Genomic DNA, 19,490 nt, shown 5'->3' with positions numbered 1-19,490 from the left:
ACCGTGGAAAGACATCAGTAAAACGCTTGTAAACAATGTAATGTAACGTCACATTTACCTCAGAAAAAAACATATCCAGTGCCCATAAACTCGTTAGCTAGCAAGAAAAATTAACTCTAGGGAGGAGCATTTTGCCAAATATATGCACCATATTGCATATTCATTATAATTTTTTTATGTTTTTCAATATTTAATGCATGTTGTTTGAAAAAATCTGGCAAGTTTTTATGCAGCCACCATTTAAATGTTTATATTTCATATAACTTTATTATTATAAAAATAAATAAAAGTGTAATTTAAGTGTTTGTGTACAAATCAGGTAATTTTTACCTTCAATATTATAGTAGGCTAATGAAGCATAGTGGGCTACAACTGACTCCCAATTTACAGCATTAGTTAAGAGATTTGTTTTCCTTGAGAAAATTTGCCATGTACTGTACCTGATATCCAAAATAATCAATATTGAATCGAATTGTGAAATTTGTGTCAATACCCTGCCCTAACTTGAACAATGTAAAAACAGCACTTTAAATGTTTTTTTTTAAAAGATTTATATTTTTATATACAGTATAATTGTGCTTCAAATTTTTTTATTTATTATTATTCTTGTTTAAAAGCATTTACATAATATATATGAATGTATATGGAGCGTGATAAAAAGGTGACCTTGAAATTGTGGCGTTAAAGGCGACGCGAGACGAGGAAAAATTTTAGTGCACCTAAATTTTGTGCTGGTGCACCTAAATAAAAAAGTTAGGCGCACCAGTGCAACCAAGGCAAAAAGTTAGTCTGGAGTCCTGATAGATGATATTCATATAAAAAAAAATAAAAAATAAAATAAAAAAAAACCTAGACCAATAAGTAGTGCCAAAATGTGGCCACAGAAAATCAGATCCTTTAAACCACTGGCACCAACTCATTTCCTCATCCACCAAGTCACATTCTTCACCAACTACATGCATCAATTCATCACACAAAACTCATTTGTTTAAATTTTAGAAAAATAATAAGAAAATCCTCACACATACGTTAATCTCCCTGACAAAGAGATTCAAACCCTGGAAATAATCGGGCCGTATTCTGAGCAGGCTCATTAGCTGATTCTCTGATACATCTAAACAGAATCCGTTCGCGTCTCATCTCGAGGCAGTGTTGGCCGTCACACAGTCGTGAGCCCACACTCATCGCTGGAACATTCCAATTACCCCAACAACAAACTCATCGCTCACATCGCCAACTTCCTCCAATTTGAGCTATTTCCAGATTAGCGCTTGACTTCTTGCCTTCCTTAAGTGGCATTCGTAACACAGTTTAAAACCAGTATAGACACAATACAGCCTCAGCAGATGAAGTCTGATGATGTTTCAGCAGGATAAAGGAGGATTTGAAAATGTGCTTACCTGAAACGGCGAGAATATCTGATCAGCCAAACAGCACATGAGAAAAAAGAGAAGGAGAGAGAGAAAGAGATGGTGATTAGACCTGAAGTAATCAATCAATCTTAAATGATTTTCACCATTAGATTTAATCACCGTTAAATCTAATTAACTAGCTATTAAAGGGTTTCTTCAGGTGGTCAGCATTCCTGAGATGAAAACTGTCACACAACTGCGGTGACATTACAAAAGCACATCAATTATTCCTTGATGAGAAGAACTACTTCATTCAACGTAGGAAAAGGAAGACTGCTGCTAATTATTCATGGTGGAACAATTATTTAATTTAATGAAATGAAACATTATTTCCTCTGGAGCGTCATCATTTCTTTAAAAACAATATAGATTCTGTAGGTAGGGATATATAAAATTGAAGTTCATCATATTTCCTGCAAAAGATCTGCACTCCAAGTTTAGATGTTGAGACGAATAAGCAGGGAAATATGCATGCTGACCCCTTTTGATTATGCAGATTGCAAATTGAATTTAGTTTGCTCATTAACAGAGGTGAAGTCAATGTGTGTCTGTTTGGGTTAGGGTTAGTTTATGGTAATTATAATTAGCTGTATTTAAATTTTGATATGAGCGATACACACTTAGCAGAGGTGGATAAGTTGAGTCACAGGAGGACCGGGGGTATGTTTCCATTGCGTTTACACCATGTCATATTTACCGTAATTAAGAGATGGCATCCCGTGACGTTCTACCCGTAGCTGTTCACGTCCTCGGACTCAGAATTATGCATTTCTATGTCAACACTATCAACACCAAAGTGAATCTGCAGCGGTCAGGTGGTAAAAGTAAGAGCTCTTTAAGTTTACATTCAATATTATTGTAATGTTATGTGCTTTGGGGACATGAGGTAATTTAACGCTGTCTCTCATGAAGCTTTGCAGACTCTGCTCTGACTATGCGCATTCATGTGTTTTGAAGAAGGCATGATTTTGAAGTGCACTCTGAAGGGAGGGTGGGATCTCATGCTTTCAAAGCTAGCTTGCTATTGCTAACCTCTCCGAAACTGCTTACCCTACCGTTTCATGACCTGTTAGTGACAAAAACTGATGGAAAGGACTAAGAGTGGCATTTAGAGGGCAGGTGGGGGTGGCAATGCCAGGACATCAGCTTTCATGGTAGCATGAGGAAGTTAGTAATCAGGTGGATAAGGGTAGAGAGAACAGGACAGCTTTCCACAAATTCCACGCCACAATTATCACAGCCATGATTAAAAAACAGACTGAAAACTCACTGATGACTGCACTGTGATGCATAATAATAGAGATGCAACGATATTAAATGTCTCCACCGATATCGATAGGCAGGGGTTAAATTGGTCCAGGGCTGAGGCACACCAGCTTACGCTGGTAAACTCAACAGTGGACTTTCCTCGTACAATTTCAACAATATAGTATTTTTTTTTACACCTTTCTTTTTCTTACTAATTCAACCAATGATTCAAGAGCATTGCCTTTTATGGTCCCTAATAATGGACAAGACAGCATGCAAGTAAATTACAGCAGTGTGAGCACAGTGACAAAGCTTGCACGTAAAATATAAACCTGCAGAAATAACAAACCCCAAACGTGATTGTGCACACAAATCAGCACGTTGCGAGGATAACAAAACTGCGAGTCCTCACAGGTCTCACAAGAGCAGGACTGACCACAAGCATGAGTTTTGTCCAGCAGATCTTAACACAAGCGAGCAGAATTCTTCACGCGGTCAGTTTTGACAGGGTGCGGGGTCCTATGAGTTAACAACTGCTATTGACTGCTGGCCTTATTGACTGCTACTGCTACTGCTATTGACTGCCTGGCTCTTATTTTGGTTGGCTGCTTTACGTTTTTTGTTTGAGTTCATGCCTTAATAGCTGTATTTCATAAATGTACAGTATGATGCTCGGGAGGCTCACAGCAAATTATAAACGGTCAGCCATTTAAAAGATGAACGTTGTGATGTTAATGTTGTACACTAGAGGGAGCCACATGATCCTTTAAGTCTAATGTTTTTCCTATCAGTTTCCATCCCTTTGAATGGAAATGCAAAAATTCTAAACGTAGGGTACGCACTACACACAGCCTACGACAGTGGTTCTCAACTCCAGTCCTCGCGACCCACTGCTCTGCATATTGTGTATGTCTCCCTTATTTAACACACCTGATTCAGATCCTTAGCTCGAGCTGAGGATCTGCTACCCCTACTACTCCGCTTTCTCCACAGAACAAGAGCCTGCTAGCTTAGCTTCCAAAAAATGATGGCTGACACTATGTGTACATTCTGTGAGTGAGATCCCACCCTCTATGGGCGGGTTGAGAACATGCGGAACAGCCCCTACTACTAACTGTAGTCTTTAGCCTCTGGCCAAAAAATCCTCAGATGACGCAAAATGACGATTTTTGCGTCATCTGAGGATTTTTTCCAGACAAAAAAATACATAAATCTCTCGTCTCAGGGGGATATGAGGGTGGAAAGCATGGTAATTCGAAAATACTACAGGTTTTCTACTAATACAAAGCTTAATGCTAAATCCTGAAGTATCCCTTTAAGTCAGTGGCTCTCAAAGTTGAGTACCTCTAGTGGTACGCAGAGGAATCACTAAATTAAATATAATGTTAAAAAACAATACATTTTAATTTAATCTTTTAGGTAAAACACATTTTAATTTAATTATTTTACACATTTACCTGTATGTAAGCACAGTGCAGTGTTAAAGGGTCCCTATTATGGATTTTTGAAAATTACCTTTCATGTAGTGTGTAACATATAGCGAAGTGAATGAAAACATCCTGCAAAGTTTTAAATCTGAAAGTCCATCGTATATAAAGTTATTTTCTTTCAAAAGTGAGAGTCGACTCTGAGGCAATGAAATAATAATTTTTCAATTGAGTCATAACCGTTTCGTCAAGGCGAAACATCAGCATATTGCCCGCCCACTTATTGCGCGCACAGACACCAGTGAAAACTTGAACCCCCTCAAACATTGCAGCTGATTCCTGTGGATACTGGACAGCATCATGTCGAGAAGACGCTGTGCTCTACAATGTGAAGGTAAACCCAGTTTTATTTCACTGCCCAAGGACGAGCATGTGAAGAATCAGTGGTTAAAATTAAGCTTTACCACGATTTCACAGCAGTATAATCCTAAACTTTTGCGGTGTTCCCTTTATTTGATGACTGCTTCTCAAATCTCGGAGTTCAATGCAGGATTCGCAAACCGCTTGCTCTTGAAAGATGGTGTTCAAATACTTAGTTTTGAGTTTGATATTGTGTAGGTCTCCTGCTAACCCTCTGGGGACCAAGAACGCGCCGGCACGTTTTGCTGTTTTTTTTCCACATAGCAGCAACATAGACTTAAAATACTCCGTCATTTATGGTCATACAAATAAAATCAATACATGATTATAAACTATAGAGGGTCTTCTTTTTTTTGTGTACATTCACATTAACATCAAAACCTTGTTGTTGTTTTTTTTTTAAATAAATAAAATAAACAGGGTGCGCTTTCAGCTCACTCTGTCTCCGCAAAAATCTTTCTGAAACATGTCTGGAAAATGAACGGAAACTCTGCTAATACTTATCACACAAACATGAAACATACGTCTAAAGAACGCTATAAATTTCTACTTTTAAATAAAACAATTCACATTTAAAACAAATATTCTCCTGCAATGTAATCTGTCTGAAACTAAAGAGAAGTACAGTTTCTCCTGTCTCAGCTCATTATCGCTAATTTGTTCACACCCACTCGCAGAGCGCGCTATTCATAAGATAATGTGTTGAGGCCATTTGCAAAATAGATAAACGCCCCCAGGCAAATACTGTAAACACACAATATTTTTTTGTCAGATTAAGATTTGTCTTGCGCGGCTATGAGGAATAATCCTGGGACATTTACCACAGAAGGGCTGGTTTATTTTCACTTCGAGGAGGAGCAACAGATTCAGCTGAGAAGTGTAAGTGTTTTGTGCTTTGTCCTAATCGCGATATAGAATAACGTTAGTGTCTGTAAACGGAAAAATAGCATAGCCTACTGTTTAAATGTGAATCATGTTTCTGTGTGTGTGTGTGTGTGTGTTTGTGTGTGTGTGAATGAATGAATGAATGAACACACAGATACGCACTGTTACAGACGAAATAAAAGAACATTTCTTTGACTAGTTTTGGATAAAGTTTTTCAAATCAAATAAGCATCAAATAAGCTTCAAAATAAAGACATCAAATAAGCTTATGTTTTGTCAATAAACTAATCAACTAAGATGTTTGTTCCAATGCAAGCTATATCAAAATAATGAATCCTCAACTTTGAAATATGTATGATCAAACTAAGACATTTATGGAAAAAGACTATTTTCTTTTCAAGATGTTTCCAACTCTAACTTTGAACTGAAATAAAACCATGTCTATATGGTGAAGGGTGTGTGATAGAAGTGTCCAGACATATGCACCCTGTATTTTAAAGAAGAACATTTAATTATTTGCGATACATTATTCATTCACAAAGAATTCAGGGACATTATTCATTTCCCTAAAGGTTGGAGTTTTCCTCATTTTTTAAATTAAGGCATTAAGATTTTTTATTCCTTTAGTCAACTTTAGCATGGGTGTTTTCACTTATTCTAAGCAGTGTGTGTGTGTGTATATATATATAATTAAAAAGCAATTTTAACCAGAAACCAGTCCTTTGTTGTGTATCTTTGGATTATGTCGTGTTGTAAATAAATCCAAACAATCTAAAAGCCATTCTTTTTTAAATCTCCTCATTCTTTGTGCAAGGCTCCTCGTAATGATATGGCCTGATAGCACCTAATAGGGCCATTATGGGAGGGTCTTTGTCTTTCTCAGGTGTGAAATGCCATACATATTAATGAGAGATCACGCCTCCCCGCATAAAGCTTTCTCACACTAAACACGCATTATAAAAGACTTTATTGACTTATCTGAATGAGTAGTCAGGATGATTCTCACATAGTTTTGGAGCAAATATTAGGCTATGTGATACATTTTTCAAAAGTCTTGTGAAGAAATAATCAATATGTGTTTTGTGGCCTTATTTCAGAAACTTTTATTTTTAAGTTTTTCAATAACCATGCATAAATAATATTCTCTCAAAAATACAAACATGTACATACATTTTGCTCAAACATTATGGTAGCCCCGTTTGTGCTATATAGAGTGAATTTACACCGTTGCCATTAACATGTTTATAAATAACTGAAAAAAGCACAAATGTCAGTGCATGTCAAAACATCCCAAGGGCCTCAAAAAACCCTTGGTCCCCAGAGGGTTAACTGGCTAACTCATGTTATCACTGTCTTACTGAAATACTTCTGCTAATCAGTTGTGGGACACTATTACCTAAAACTGTGTCTATTAATGCAGATTATCTGTCGTTCTCACTACTTCAAGGAAAGATTAAGCAAGATTTGTTTTACCAACGTTTATGTTACATCAATCATTCACGCTAGAGCTCGGCTAATGTATGCACTGTATTGATACAGTTTCCACGGTTTTCACCCCAATAAATTAGAAAAATACTCGGTAAATAAATAAGTACAAGTAAAATAATCGGTTTATTGATGGACATGCCCTTGTTAATGTTGATGGTGAGGAATTACAGTTGCATAATGTAGGCTACCTCAAACTGAGTAGTGTATCACTAAGAAACGTCCTGCTCGAGTCGTCCTTGCAATGGAGGTTCGGGTTTGATGAATAGTTCTTCCAATGTTTCCTCTTCGGATTTGCACTCGGATTTATATGGTAAAATCGACGTCATTGTTCGTTACTGTGTTTAGTTTACACATGAGTTTACGGTGTAGGAAGCCTCAGGACAAGCAGAGCTGATGTTATGGCAATGGGCGTTTTTGTTTTCGACATGCGTACTCGGTAAACCAATCACAACAGACTGAGCTGTCTGGCCAATCAGAGCAGAGTAGCTTGCAGAATGGAGGGATTTAGAGAGATTGATTAATCTGACCAGTCGTTTGAGAATCATTGAAAATTTGGTGATGTGCAAATGTATATTATGAGAAAATTATAGTTTTTTTTTACCTTTGATGCATGTAAACCTGTTGTAGGAGACTCCAAAACAACATTACGAAACCTTAAAATAGCATAATAGGGGCACTTTAATGTTTAAACTGTGTATTTAGGCTCCTGTGTATTTAGGCCTGACAACATTCTTATTAGGAATAAACTCCCTCGTTTTTGAACTGCAGTAGAGCTGTAGCTGAATAGTTAGGCCTACTACGCTAACTATTAATCCAACTAGTGTGAAATAACAGAATCAAGATTTATCAAAGGAGTGAAGGATTGTGCAAGTTTGAAAATTGAGACATCCCATATAAAAGGCTGCTACAAGGGACAGATTTGGCATTCTACAGGCATTTTGCTCATTCCTAAGTTTTGATCAATCATTTATTTCACTTACTATGTATTGTAGTAATAATCAATATTATTCTTTAATTTAAAGGCAAGTTTAATGATAGTGGTCCGAGTCCGACGGTATAAGCCTGAAGTGGTGGTCCTCTGGAAATCTGATCTTAATCTAGGCTTTTGCTGACAGTTTACAAATGTATTCAAACATACAGTACATATTATATTAACAGTAAATTAGTTATAGGTAACTAACAATATGTGAGAATTGGAACTAGTCAACTTTCCTGAGGTAAATGCAAGTGACATATTGTTCACAAGCTGTTTTATTGACGTCTTTCCCCAGTTAAAACACTGAATGAGCGATTAAATGAGATATTGTAAATTTTTTAAGTTGTTCATCTTTCAACATACCTTTTAATGTTCCTGCATGTATTTTCGCGCCATAATTGTATTGAAGTGGAAGAAAAGACTCGCGCTCGTTGTCGCTTGAACTGAGTCACTACAGCAATCTGTCACGTCACATTTGAGAGCGTCGAAATTGCATTCATTGTTTGAATTTCGTGATAAAATGGACAGAATTTGAAAGCCGCGACTGTGTTTCATATCAGAAGTAAAAAAAAAAAGCTATTTGCGCGATTATTGCTGGGAGACGCCAGAAGCGCTGCATAATGTTTGGTCTGCTCTGGTGTGACAGTGAAAAACCGCAGACCTGTAAACCCAGCTACGGGTAATTCATTTGGGTCAAATAGAGCCAGCCAGCTAACATTGCTATTTTTTAACAGTTAAAGGGGTCATGAACTGAAATTTTTTATATATATATAAACCTTGGTTCTCATGACAATATAATTTTATCACATTCTTTTGGCAGTGAATGATTTGGGTGGGTTTTTGAGAGCTTGCTTAAAGTTATTACTTATAAATTAGAATATTTTGTTATGTAAAAATATTGATAACATTATATTATTACATAAAAACATATTCTAATTTATAAGTAATAACTTTAAGCAAGCTCTCAAAAACCCACCCAAATCATTCACTGCCAAAAGAATGTGATAGAATTATATTGTCATGACAACCAAGGTGTACCATTTACCTCCTTAAAAACAAAAGGTTATGACAAAATAAAATTATGAAAATAAATAAATTCTCCTGCCAGGAGAACAATAAAACAGGAAAACTAATTGAAGCATGGCAAATACAGTAAAATGAAATTTAGCAAATGACAAATAGGTTTTACCCAAACAGGTACTATTAAAGTATGTCAAATATTTGCAAACGACAGTAAAGAAATTAACCTTGCACACAACTTAAGCCGAAAATGTGTCATTCGTGGTCAGAAAATTAACAACAATAATATATTCCGCTTCCCTTTGTGTTGCGCTTTAACTTCAAACAGAACTAGTAGGCTATGTCTTTCTTGAAGTATGCATTGTAGAACATAACACAGAATTTAGCACAGTCAAACTGATTAATCGTTGATTCAAACCTCTTTCAGCAGCTGCCAGGGACGAGTAGAGTGCAGTCTGGACGGTTTAAAAGTTGCAGATGTCCTCAGGCCAGTGTTCACATTACGATGGACAGGAGTCATAGTCCCATATTCGATTTTAATAAGTCACTCAACTGTGTTCTCAGAGTTAGTTTATAAAGATAATGAAAAGAAAGTTTAAAAGAACATAATTTATTTGAAATATAAATATTTTAAGTGTTTTGTCAATGCTTGCTTAATACATTTTTTTTTTTTTTTTTTTTTTACTTGAACAGTCGTGTCTTATATTGCTAATGGATATATTCAATAAATATTTTGTTAAATAAATAAAAAAAAATACACCATTTATAGATTTATAAAATTTACAAATGCCAAAATTCATGCACGTGTATTTATTAGTATAAGCAGAATTTATTAGTTAGGTTAATGAATACTGTAAAAGTTTTGCCCATTCATTTTCATTGGCACTCCTTGGTCTTAAAGGCACAATATGTAATATTTTTTCGCCAGAAGAGGGCGCAGTTTCCAACAATAACAAAGGCGTAGGTTTATGACGCAGTGATGAGCTGAATGATGGGACTTGCTGTCAAGCTGATGGATCTAATAATGTTTATGGATGAGTGCAAACATTCATGTTTTTTAACATTACAGTAGTATAAAGCAGGTCGCGATTGCTAAAGAGACAGATATCACACGCGAGTCCCGCGGATATAAAGGAATAAGGACATTTAATTCTACCGAACAACCCGCAAGTGCTGGATTACTCAAACAGGTCAGTTTATTAGACGAATTAAACTTGTGAGGTAACGCAGCGCTGCTTCACTTGGTCTAACGTTACACTATCACAGTTATAATGTTATACTACGTGTTAGTTTGTTTGCTATACGAAACTAGCAGTAAGCTAGATCAACATTAGAATAGCATACTGACCATATTCTAACATTTCATCGCGTTGAGCTAACGTTATATATAACATTGATTTGTTTTATGTACATTTGCTCACCTGTCTAATAAAGCTGTCAAGTCGTGACTCGTGAAGCTCTGTCAAGTCCAAGTTAGTCGCGGACGTGGTGCTCTCGGCATCTCAAAAACGCCTCGCTGATATTGATCCTCATTTTAGTTCTCCTTGTTTGTCCCAAAGTCTGACTGCCATGGTCTATGTTTGAAAGAAACAAGAACTGCGTGCCGCTAAACGTTACGCACTACGCAGTTGTCTACGTCTGTTGCCATGGTTACGTCTTTACCATTTTGATATTGCGTCATTGACAGGCGACATTTTTTTAATGTGACAGGCCACTTATTTAAAATGGGAATTTCTCTGAAATAGAAAATCTTTGGAGACTTTTGGGATATTGTACACAACTGCAGGAAATATATCACACTGTGCAAGTGATTTGTGGATATTTTATTACAAAATTCTTACATATTGTACCTTTAATTCTTACTAATTACAGATAAATTTGAGTTGCATCTTTGGCCAATTTTTTTCTTTATTTGTGAAAAGGTCAATATTCAATTTGACCCTGTGTAGGATTTGAGGGTGAACCAGACACAAATGACTCTTTCAGACTGATCAAGAAGCAGAATTCCATAGAAACTCCGGACTCTAAATCAGACAATCTGCCATTTGGCACTCCATTCAGAAACCCCCAGCTAATTACTTTATAGCCACGCACGCTTGTCACAGATGATCCTAGATAAATTGAAGAACGTTGTCAAAAATAGGCAGTTTGTAAAAGACGGATTGGTTTGGAGATGGCACAGCTTGAGCCCCACGAGGAAAACACCAAAGAGTGTTTGATCCCACAAAAGATATACAAAACAGGCCTTCTTCTTCTTAAAGACCTCTGAGCGACCTCAGGGCTGAAATCTCTTAAAACCACAGAGACTGAGAGTTTACATACAGTATCAAATCACATCAGATCATCCCAAAACAATGCTTGACAGACTTGTAATCAAACATCGTTCAACTGCATGATTCTATATCAAGTCTACAAACTATGTGACTATGCTTAGATCACACATAATTCATGCAATTTTTATAACTATTGAATGGTTTACAAGTGTTTCTTGTTTCCTATCCGTATGATCGTATGTTTATAATTCAGAAGATGGCTTGATTGAAATCTGTGTAATATGTATATTATTCTTATCATGTCTAAACATACTCTCTGCTGAGAGCGGGAAGTTAAGAGACCATCAGATAACATGATTTATGTGAGAGGAGGAGAAACAGCCACCTCTGAGCTAAAGACAAGGTCTGATTGGTCAGAACCACTCCAGGGGGCTGAACAGATACCTCAGGTTTAATATTACGACTTATATCTGCACAAAATGACGTGAATGCACAAGTGAACTTGACTGCTGGTCAGAACGTGTAATCCCTGTTCTTGACGCGCTATTCCCACAACAACGAGCTGAAACGGCAACTAAACCCAAGAATTCACAACGTTTTATTACAATAGTGTTCTCCTTATAATGGCATGTATATGACAGTCCCAATTATAGTTCTAAATGTGCATTGCGGTTTGAGCTGCGCACTCTAAAGTTAAAGATGATCACTGGTACAATGAAGCGCTTTACTGCATTAACTCAACCAAACGCATCCCATGAGATTAATCATATATATAAACATATTACAACAATGACACAAAATAAACATATTACAACTTACAATGGCACAAAATGTTGCGAATGCTCAAGCGAACTTGACTGTGCTTGTCATGAAGGCTTGACTCCAGACAAGCGCTTTCCGCCACAACACGCTCGTCGCTCTGAAGCACTGGCAAACAAGAATTCACAACATTCGTGTTCTTATTATAATGTTATGAAGCCTATGTGACAGATTTGTGCTGCACATGTTGCACTTAACTGTATCTTCCTTTTCGAAGTGATTCCAATCATTCAAAACCATCATGGCGAACAGCTGAAGTAAATAATCTATTATCTATCGGCTTTGATATATCGGACTAATTTTCTTATCGGATCGATAACAATAACATCAAAAATGACCATTTATCGGCCGATATCGATATGCGGTCGATATATCGTGCATCCCCAGACAGAGTCAGATCAAGATCAGAAGAACACGGGTTAACAGTTTCATTGTTACAGTTACAGAGTTGATAGTTACGGCCCGTTCAAATGAACGCTGGACGAGTCATTTGCTCTGCCATAAAATAAGTGACTCTTTCACAATTCCCTATAAATTAATTACTAATTCCCGTTGAGCTAAATTGACCTCTTTCCCTTACACCTGTATAGATGACAGGCTGTGCTCTGCACACAATGGCGGTGGTGTTTAGGTCTTGACTGATATTTCTTCTGACACTAACCATGTAATCACACATACTGAGAATAAAGGAAATGACCCGTCATTTCTGTGATTGTGCTGCCATTTTCAGATGATAATTCCATTTCCTGTGAACTCTCAAAGCGACTGATCACACACTGAAGAAACGGCTCATAATGCCCAACAGGTGGTCTTCAGAATTACACAAGCTCACAGACATCAGAGGCCAGTGATAAAAAATGAACACGTACTCCATTACTCAATTCTCAACCCGTTGGTTACAACCCCTGGTTTGGGTAGTGTCACAGTCAGCAGGTATAAAACAACACTGAATGCTAATAAAATACAACTAACCATATAATTGAGGTTTCAAAAGTGATCAACCTTTGATCTTTCCTTAACACAGAGGGAGAATTTAAGCCATATCAATCTCCATTCCTTTCAACCACACACACATTCTCTCATACAGTACATTTCCTTTCTCTTTCATCCCTGGCTCCCCATCATTCCTATTGGCAGAGCCATTACATTGGGCTGGCAGTGGCAACAGCGGATTTTGGCTGGCACCAGACATTTCATCAAGACCAGCAGTGATTCTGAGAGGGTGAGGCTAAACTGCCCATTTCCCACCATGAGCTGGCACCACATTCCATACAAAAGGTCTCTAACAGGCAGAACCTGCGCCAAAAGGGGTCCATTGGAGTCCAGGAACACTGAGCGAGACGGAGTGAGGCTCAGTCCCACAGAGAACACAGCACCTGCTGACCACTGCATGGAGGCGCAGTGGGGGACTGGGTGACCTTTAAGGGTGGAGATCCATCACAGCTGCTGGGTACGCAACACTGATGCATTATTTCAAAGAGAACAGTATAATACATCAGCCAATCCAATTTTTAACTAAGTATCCTAATACAAAAAAACAACAACATTATATAACAATATATATTAAAATAAAAATATTAAACATTCATTTTACTATTCCCCCTCACACACACACCTTCAACTGTTTTACTTCAATTAAAGGTTATAGATGTTTGTGAATATTTTTTTAATGAAAGATCAAAAGATTTATTTTCACACCCTTCTTTGCTCATATTTACCAAGGGTGCCAATAATTCTGACCAGGACGGTATATTAAAAATAATGATGATAATAATAATATGTATATGTATATTAAATTGTGAAATTGTAAGGAGTCAAATTTCAGGTTACATATCAGTTTTTATTTTAGGAGTGCTCTTAATAGCACAATAGCATTATAAAATAACAATATTGATATTTAAAACATAATAATTCATTAAAACTTAACTGTCTCTTCAAACCACTTACTTGCATATTAATTGTATTTAATTTTGAATATATTAGACATATGAAAGGGTTAAAGGGGTACTTCACCGCTGGAAAAATGGGCTTTCAATAAAACTTGGCTGCCTATACAGTAAAAAAGCTATTTTTTAATATAGAAAACATGCATAGAAAAAAAAGGCTGCTGTCTTCCCTTTTGCCAAATGGGTAGGAAGACTTCAACACCCATAATGCACTGGGCATGTTGCAGTCCAAGGCCACTCCCACCCGTCTGCTATGGATACCAGAATCAAACACCACCTTGCTCTAGAGTCTAGTAGGAAATACTTCTAAGCAAACTTTTAGTCATATTGGTGTTGACTTGTATTGTTTCCGGGTGCAAGGATTCAAAAAGAAAACGTTTAGCGGGAGTGAGTTACTTTCGGTTTCCGGTTAAGGATCCAGCACATTGTAGGCAGTGGCTAAAGGATGCAAAGAATCGCAAATGTGGAGAGAACGAACGACGAAAAATTTGAAAAATCACTGTGTTTGTGGTCAACATTTCCAACTGGATGACCATGAACACAGTCTTTTATAAGCTGCTGTAAAATATAAAAGCATATCCTCTGCAGTTTCTTTCTGAGCACTCGATGTGACGCCTCATTGATGATACAGTGTATGATATGATTACAAAGACAGATCTGATATTCAAGCTGACTTTATTCATAACAGTGTAAAGAGCCACAGCAACCTTTCAAATACATTTCCAAAGGTTGTTTGAGAATCAACTGAACCCCAGTTTTGAAACGATACACAAAGATGCACCGCAATTTAGTCATTCAGAAATAAATAATGACTCTTGAAGCATAGAAAAATATTATACGGAATGTGATAATTACTTAATTGCAGGTTTATAAATGAAAACAAATTGAGATTTCTATGTTTGTATGCTTTTTCTTTCTTTCTGGGAACTGGGGGCGTTCCAGTCGAACGATTGCTTTAAGTGCACAGTTATGTAATCTCTCTAAATGACCCTGCATAACAATAATTAAGCAGCAATGTCATCGTTCACATTTCCCAAGGCCGAGGACACAGCAGCACGGGATACAACCACACTACCGAAATGAGTCATTATAATAGCACTAATTAAGCTTACATACAATTGCAAGATAACTGGAACGATCATTTCCACTTCATTTCACAGGTTTAATGATCTAGCTTTACAAGAAGTGAAATTTGTCCTTTAAAATCAAGCACAAAAAATCGGGTTCAACTACAATATGTTATATCATGATTCATGTCACATGCTATAGCTTATGTATTAAAATAGAAATGTAATAATTGGAGCACAAATAAGTGTCCATTTGCATTGTACAGAAGCAAACAGAATATTCAGGACTAAAAACAAAACAAAAAAGACAAAAGCATACAGATGTTTTCAAGATATAAATAAAATGAAAAGTGATGTTGAATGTTATTTCACTACAGCACAAGAATGCTGAATGTTTGCATCCTGGTCACACAATGTGTAATTTTCTTAATTGAGTGTGGAGGTTATCCCCACATTTCCAGAATCTAATAAATACACCTTCCGGAGTCATTACAAACCTTAATGGCCAAACTGTATTTATGATGAGCCTGCATCCCACATACTGATAACAAATCCCACATAAAAATGATCCATCAAAATGTCTAAGTTGCCAACCATAAACAAAACAATTGTTCACGTCAAAGCACCAGACTGATGTTCTCTTTTTATCACGGCAAAAAATGATTTTGCTAAAGCCGAAGAGTTGAGCCGGATAATTGATTTGCTTCTTTCCGCCATCTTTCCATTTGCAACAGAAACATAATGGGTTTTGTGAAAAACATTGCAAATGGGGAATTACATAGAAGTTAGTGAACGACAAACAAACGGACTAGCAAGCAGGCGAAATCTCTTTATTTATCAAAAGATTAGAAGGACTGAAAAAAGCAGAGGGGATCCAGATTTATGTTCCGTTTTCAATATCTAAACCGCACTAAATACAAACACACTCTGATTTCGGTGGCTTTAATGGCTTGTGGGGAAACAGGTCTTGCGTGTTCAAACATGCTCTGTTTAATTGTATTGACTTAGGTGCTACTTTTCCATTAAGGGCATCTCATCTCTGTATTCTATTAGTGCTGCACGGTTGGGCTGGGTTGGGGTGGATGATATTACTTTTCGGGCTGCACTGAGCAAGACATGCCACATTAGTAGCAATCAAAACAACATTTCCTTGAGATGTGCGGAGATGTGCTTCAGACTCTGCGGATAAATCCACAGCGTTACATAAGACAAAAGTGTTGAACTAAACAAACAGAGACCAGGGACGATCTTCAACTAACTAATCACACTACTGGCTGATGTCAAGAGACCAGAGAACAGCGCAGGAGAAACTCAAGCTGTTGTAGTTTTGGATGTTGTTTGTATATGCCTTTGTAGACTGGGCCTGTTCATTTCAGCTTCAGAACACTTTATACTGTCAGTTTAGATCAGCACCAGATTCACTGGTGTTCCTGCAGTGAAAAGGGTCTGCTGAGGCTATACAGTAGGTTCCAAAATATTGGTTAAAGGTGCTGTATGTAACTTTTTGACTGTACTAAAGCATACAAATACCATATGTTTGCAGAGATTTAAGAAACATGCGGTTTCTCTGAAAAACAAGGCTACAGCCAGTTATTTTACTTAGAAATGTGCGTTCCTTGTCAGAATGTCTGTTTTGGTCTGTGTGATCTCGCACACTGCCAATTTACCCAACAGTATTTCTACACACCGGGTTGCCAGTTAGCGGAAAACACAGTGAATTGTAGCCAGGGGAGCCAGAAAATAAAGGTCAGAGATCGCAGATTCTACCTGACCTAAAAAGCCTCGGCATCCATCTAAAAATCTCTATGAACGGGAGCTAGGGATGTAACGATACACGTATTCGTATTGAACCGTTCAGTACGAGGCTTTCGGTACTGTTTTCGGTACGCATTTTTGAACCGAACGGTTCGTTGGACCATTTTTCCTGCCGACCAAAATTTCGTTATTTCAAATGTAGGCGCGTCGCGCGTGGCAAGCGCGCTCATAATGTAAGAGACGCTGGCGTGACCACAACATTGCCCAACATCAAATGGCAAATGTAATGTAAGCGGAACGAAACTGAGCCACTCGTTATTGTGTGGTTGACGGACCGTTTATCAGTTTGGACCAATGCAGCGCAAGCCGATTTTGATCAAGCAGCACTGTCACTACACAGCGAAATCCAGTAAAGAAAAAAATTGAATTCGCCACTGAAGTAATAACATCGCTGCGAGATATAGTGAGAAACATTCACATTTCTCTGTTATTAACGGATCAAACAGCGCTGACATGGAAACCAGGAAGAAACATTGTGCCATGAATGAACTATCCAGTGTCCACATCAGCAATATTCACCATGGATTTACTGTAGTAACACTACTAACTGTAACCATGGAAGTTTGGCAGGAATAGTAGGCTATAATGCGTTCAAGTAACATTACGTCGGTTTTATCAAATGTTAATCTGAACTAAAATAAACCTGTTTATAACTACTACAATATTACATTTCATTTTGTCCAAGGAGCTGTTTGGTTCTATAAGCTCCTAAGCAAAGTCAAGTATAGCTCCATCATTGCTCAAAGTTAAAAAATATCATACTTTATGATCTTAGTTTTAATAAAAATATAATTAAAAAAATTAAATCAAGGAAATTTCTCTGGCATTTCTTTCTTTTTGCTGTATCGGAAACGTACCGAACCGTACCGAAACGAACCGTGACACAAGTGTATCGTATCGAAACGAACCGTGAATTTTGTGAACCATTACACCCCTAACGGGAGCATATTAAAACACGGATAAATCAACTCATCAACTTACAAGTGTGTAAGTCTCCTCGCCTTCCATTGTCAAATGCGCTCGCTCCTGTTGCGTGTCCTCAATCTGGCAACCCGCGAGTCTGAGGAGGAGGGGGAAACAACCCTCTCCAATATTTTGAATTTGAACTGCAGTATCCATTACAACCACTAGCTGTACTGCACCTTTAATTGTTCACTCAAAAATGTTATTCAGCTAATATAATTTATTAAATAAATAAATAAATAAATAAAATAAATAAATAAGCAAAATAGACATTTTCCCTAGTGGTCTCATAGAATCTCAAAATTCTATAGACCTTTCTGCATTGTGGCATTTTTCCACTGCATGGTACGGCTCGGCTCAGCTCGGTTAGCTTTTCCACTGGAGTTTAGTACCGCTTCAAAGTGGGTGGGATTATAGACTGATCGTTATAGTTGTGCCGCCTCTACTGCCGTGATATCATTATAACCGCGACACAAACAAACGCACAACACAGGAGGAGCACCGGTGCATATCAATGGAATGGTGTTCTTGATTCACGATGTTTTTCAATGCAAGAAGAAGCAGTTTGTTTGCTCGGGTTTGGTGTCCAATGACGCTGGTAGTGACGATTCTCTCTGACCAATCAGTGATCTGCAGTGCTTACATGTCAGTTTAGTATCAGTACGGCTTGCTTGGAATCTCAACCAAGGTGGTACTATTTAAGTGAGGCATATACTGAGCCGTATGCAGTGGAAAAGCACCATTGGTTACTTATTTAAATTGTATATACACTAATCGTTCAAATGTTTGGGTTGTGTGTATATACGTATATATATATATATATATATTACAAATTAAAATAAAAATGTTTTATTTTAATGTTTTTATTTTGTGTATTTTATTCCTATATATATATATATATATATATATATTACTGTATTTTGATCAAACAAAAATGCAGCTTTGGTGAGTATAAAACTTCTTTAGAAAACATTAAAACATCTTACCAATCCCAAACTTTTGAACAACAGTGCAAATCAAATAACATAAATGCTGAAGTATGGAATTCAATGATTAACTATGAATAAAAAAATAAAAAAATCTTGTTAATAATGCATACGCCTGTGTGTGTGTGTGCTTATGTGAAAGCATATGAATGTTCCCAGACTCACCAGCGCACACAGGCTGTGAGGACCGGCCAGGGGAACAGACGGACAGGGCAGAGGAGACCTATTTGCTGGGGACGCTGCCAGGTTCACCCACCGCTGAGACACATGGAGCATTTACTCTGACGGGGCTCCATCCTTTGATACCACCATGTACTTTTTCCATGTGCTGGGGGTTTGCACATGTCAAAAAGGAATTAATGTGGACGGTTGGGCCGCATGACACCTGCACCAATTTGCCAGTGTTGGCAGGTAAAGCCCATCTCGGCTGGGGCTTCCTGTATGCGAGGGCTATCTGTGACTTTCTGCGACCGGTTAATGTCTTCATAATGTTCCTGTGCTGATTAATTGCACTGACACTATAAGACAAAGCCCCAGACCAGAGACATATAAACTTTGGAATTGCCAAATCTAAATGAGTTTATGAAATACCAAATGCCAGAATGGCTTTGGATTCCTCTGTCCTTTCAGAGAGGGCCCTCAGATCCATCATTTTCTCACATGGTTATTTCTCTTCCTTTCTGTCTCTCCTTTTTTCCCTCTGGTCTGTCCTTGAGGGAAGGAAATTAGCCACAATGATTTACTC

General features: G+C 37.5%; 1 protein-coding gene across 4 annotated transcripts in view; it reads right to left on the bottom strand.

The window, feature by feature from the left end:
* cadm2a (cell adhesion molecule 2a) overlaps window positions 1-19,490 on the bottom strand; it is a 493,856-nt gene that overhangs the window by 239,840 nt on the left and 234,526 nt on the right. For 3 of the 4 annotated variants that reach the window (XM_056247784.1, XM_056247785.1, XM_056247787.1), the window contains exon 2: window positions 1,401-1,418. The exons of the other annotated variant lie outside the window; for it this stretch is intronic. In XM_056247784.1, coding sequence (XP_056103759.1) covers window positions 1,401-1,418 — 18 coding nt within the window. The remainder of the gene's footprint in view (window positions 1-1,400; window positions 1,419-19,490) is intronic. 4 annotated transcript variants of the gene reach the window in all.

This window comes from Rhinichthys klamathensis, unplaced genomic scaffold (genome assembly GCF_029890125.1).
Source record: "Rhinichthys klamathensis goyatoka isolate OS25496 unplaced genomic scaffold, OSU_Roscu_1.1 h1tg000050l_1, whole genome shotgun sequence".
NCBI lineage: Eukaryota > Metazoa > Chordata > Actinopteri > Cypriniformes > Leuciscidae > Rhinichthys > Rhinichthys klamathensis.
The sequence above is the reverse complement of the archived record's forward strand: the minus strand, read 5'-3'. Positions and strand labels throughout refer to the sequence as shown.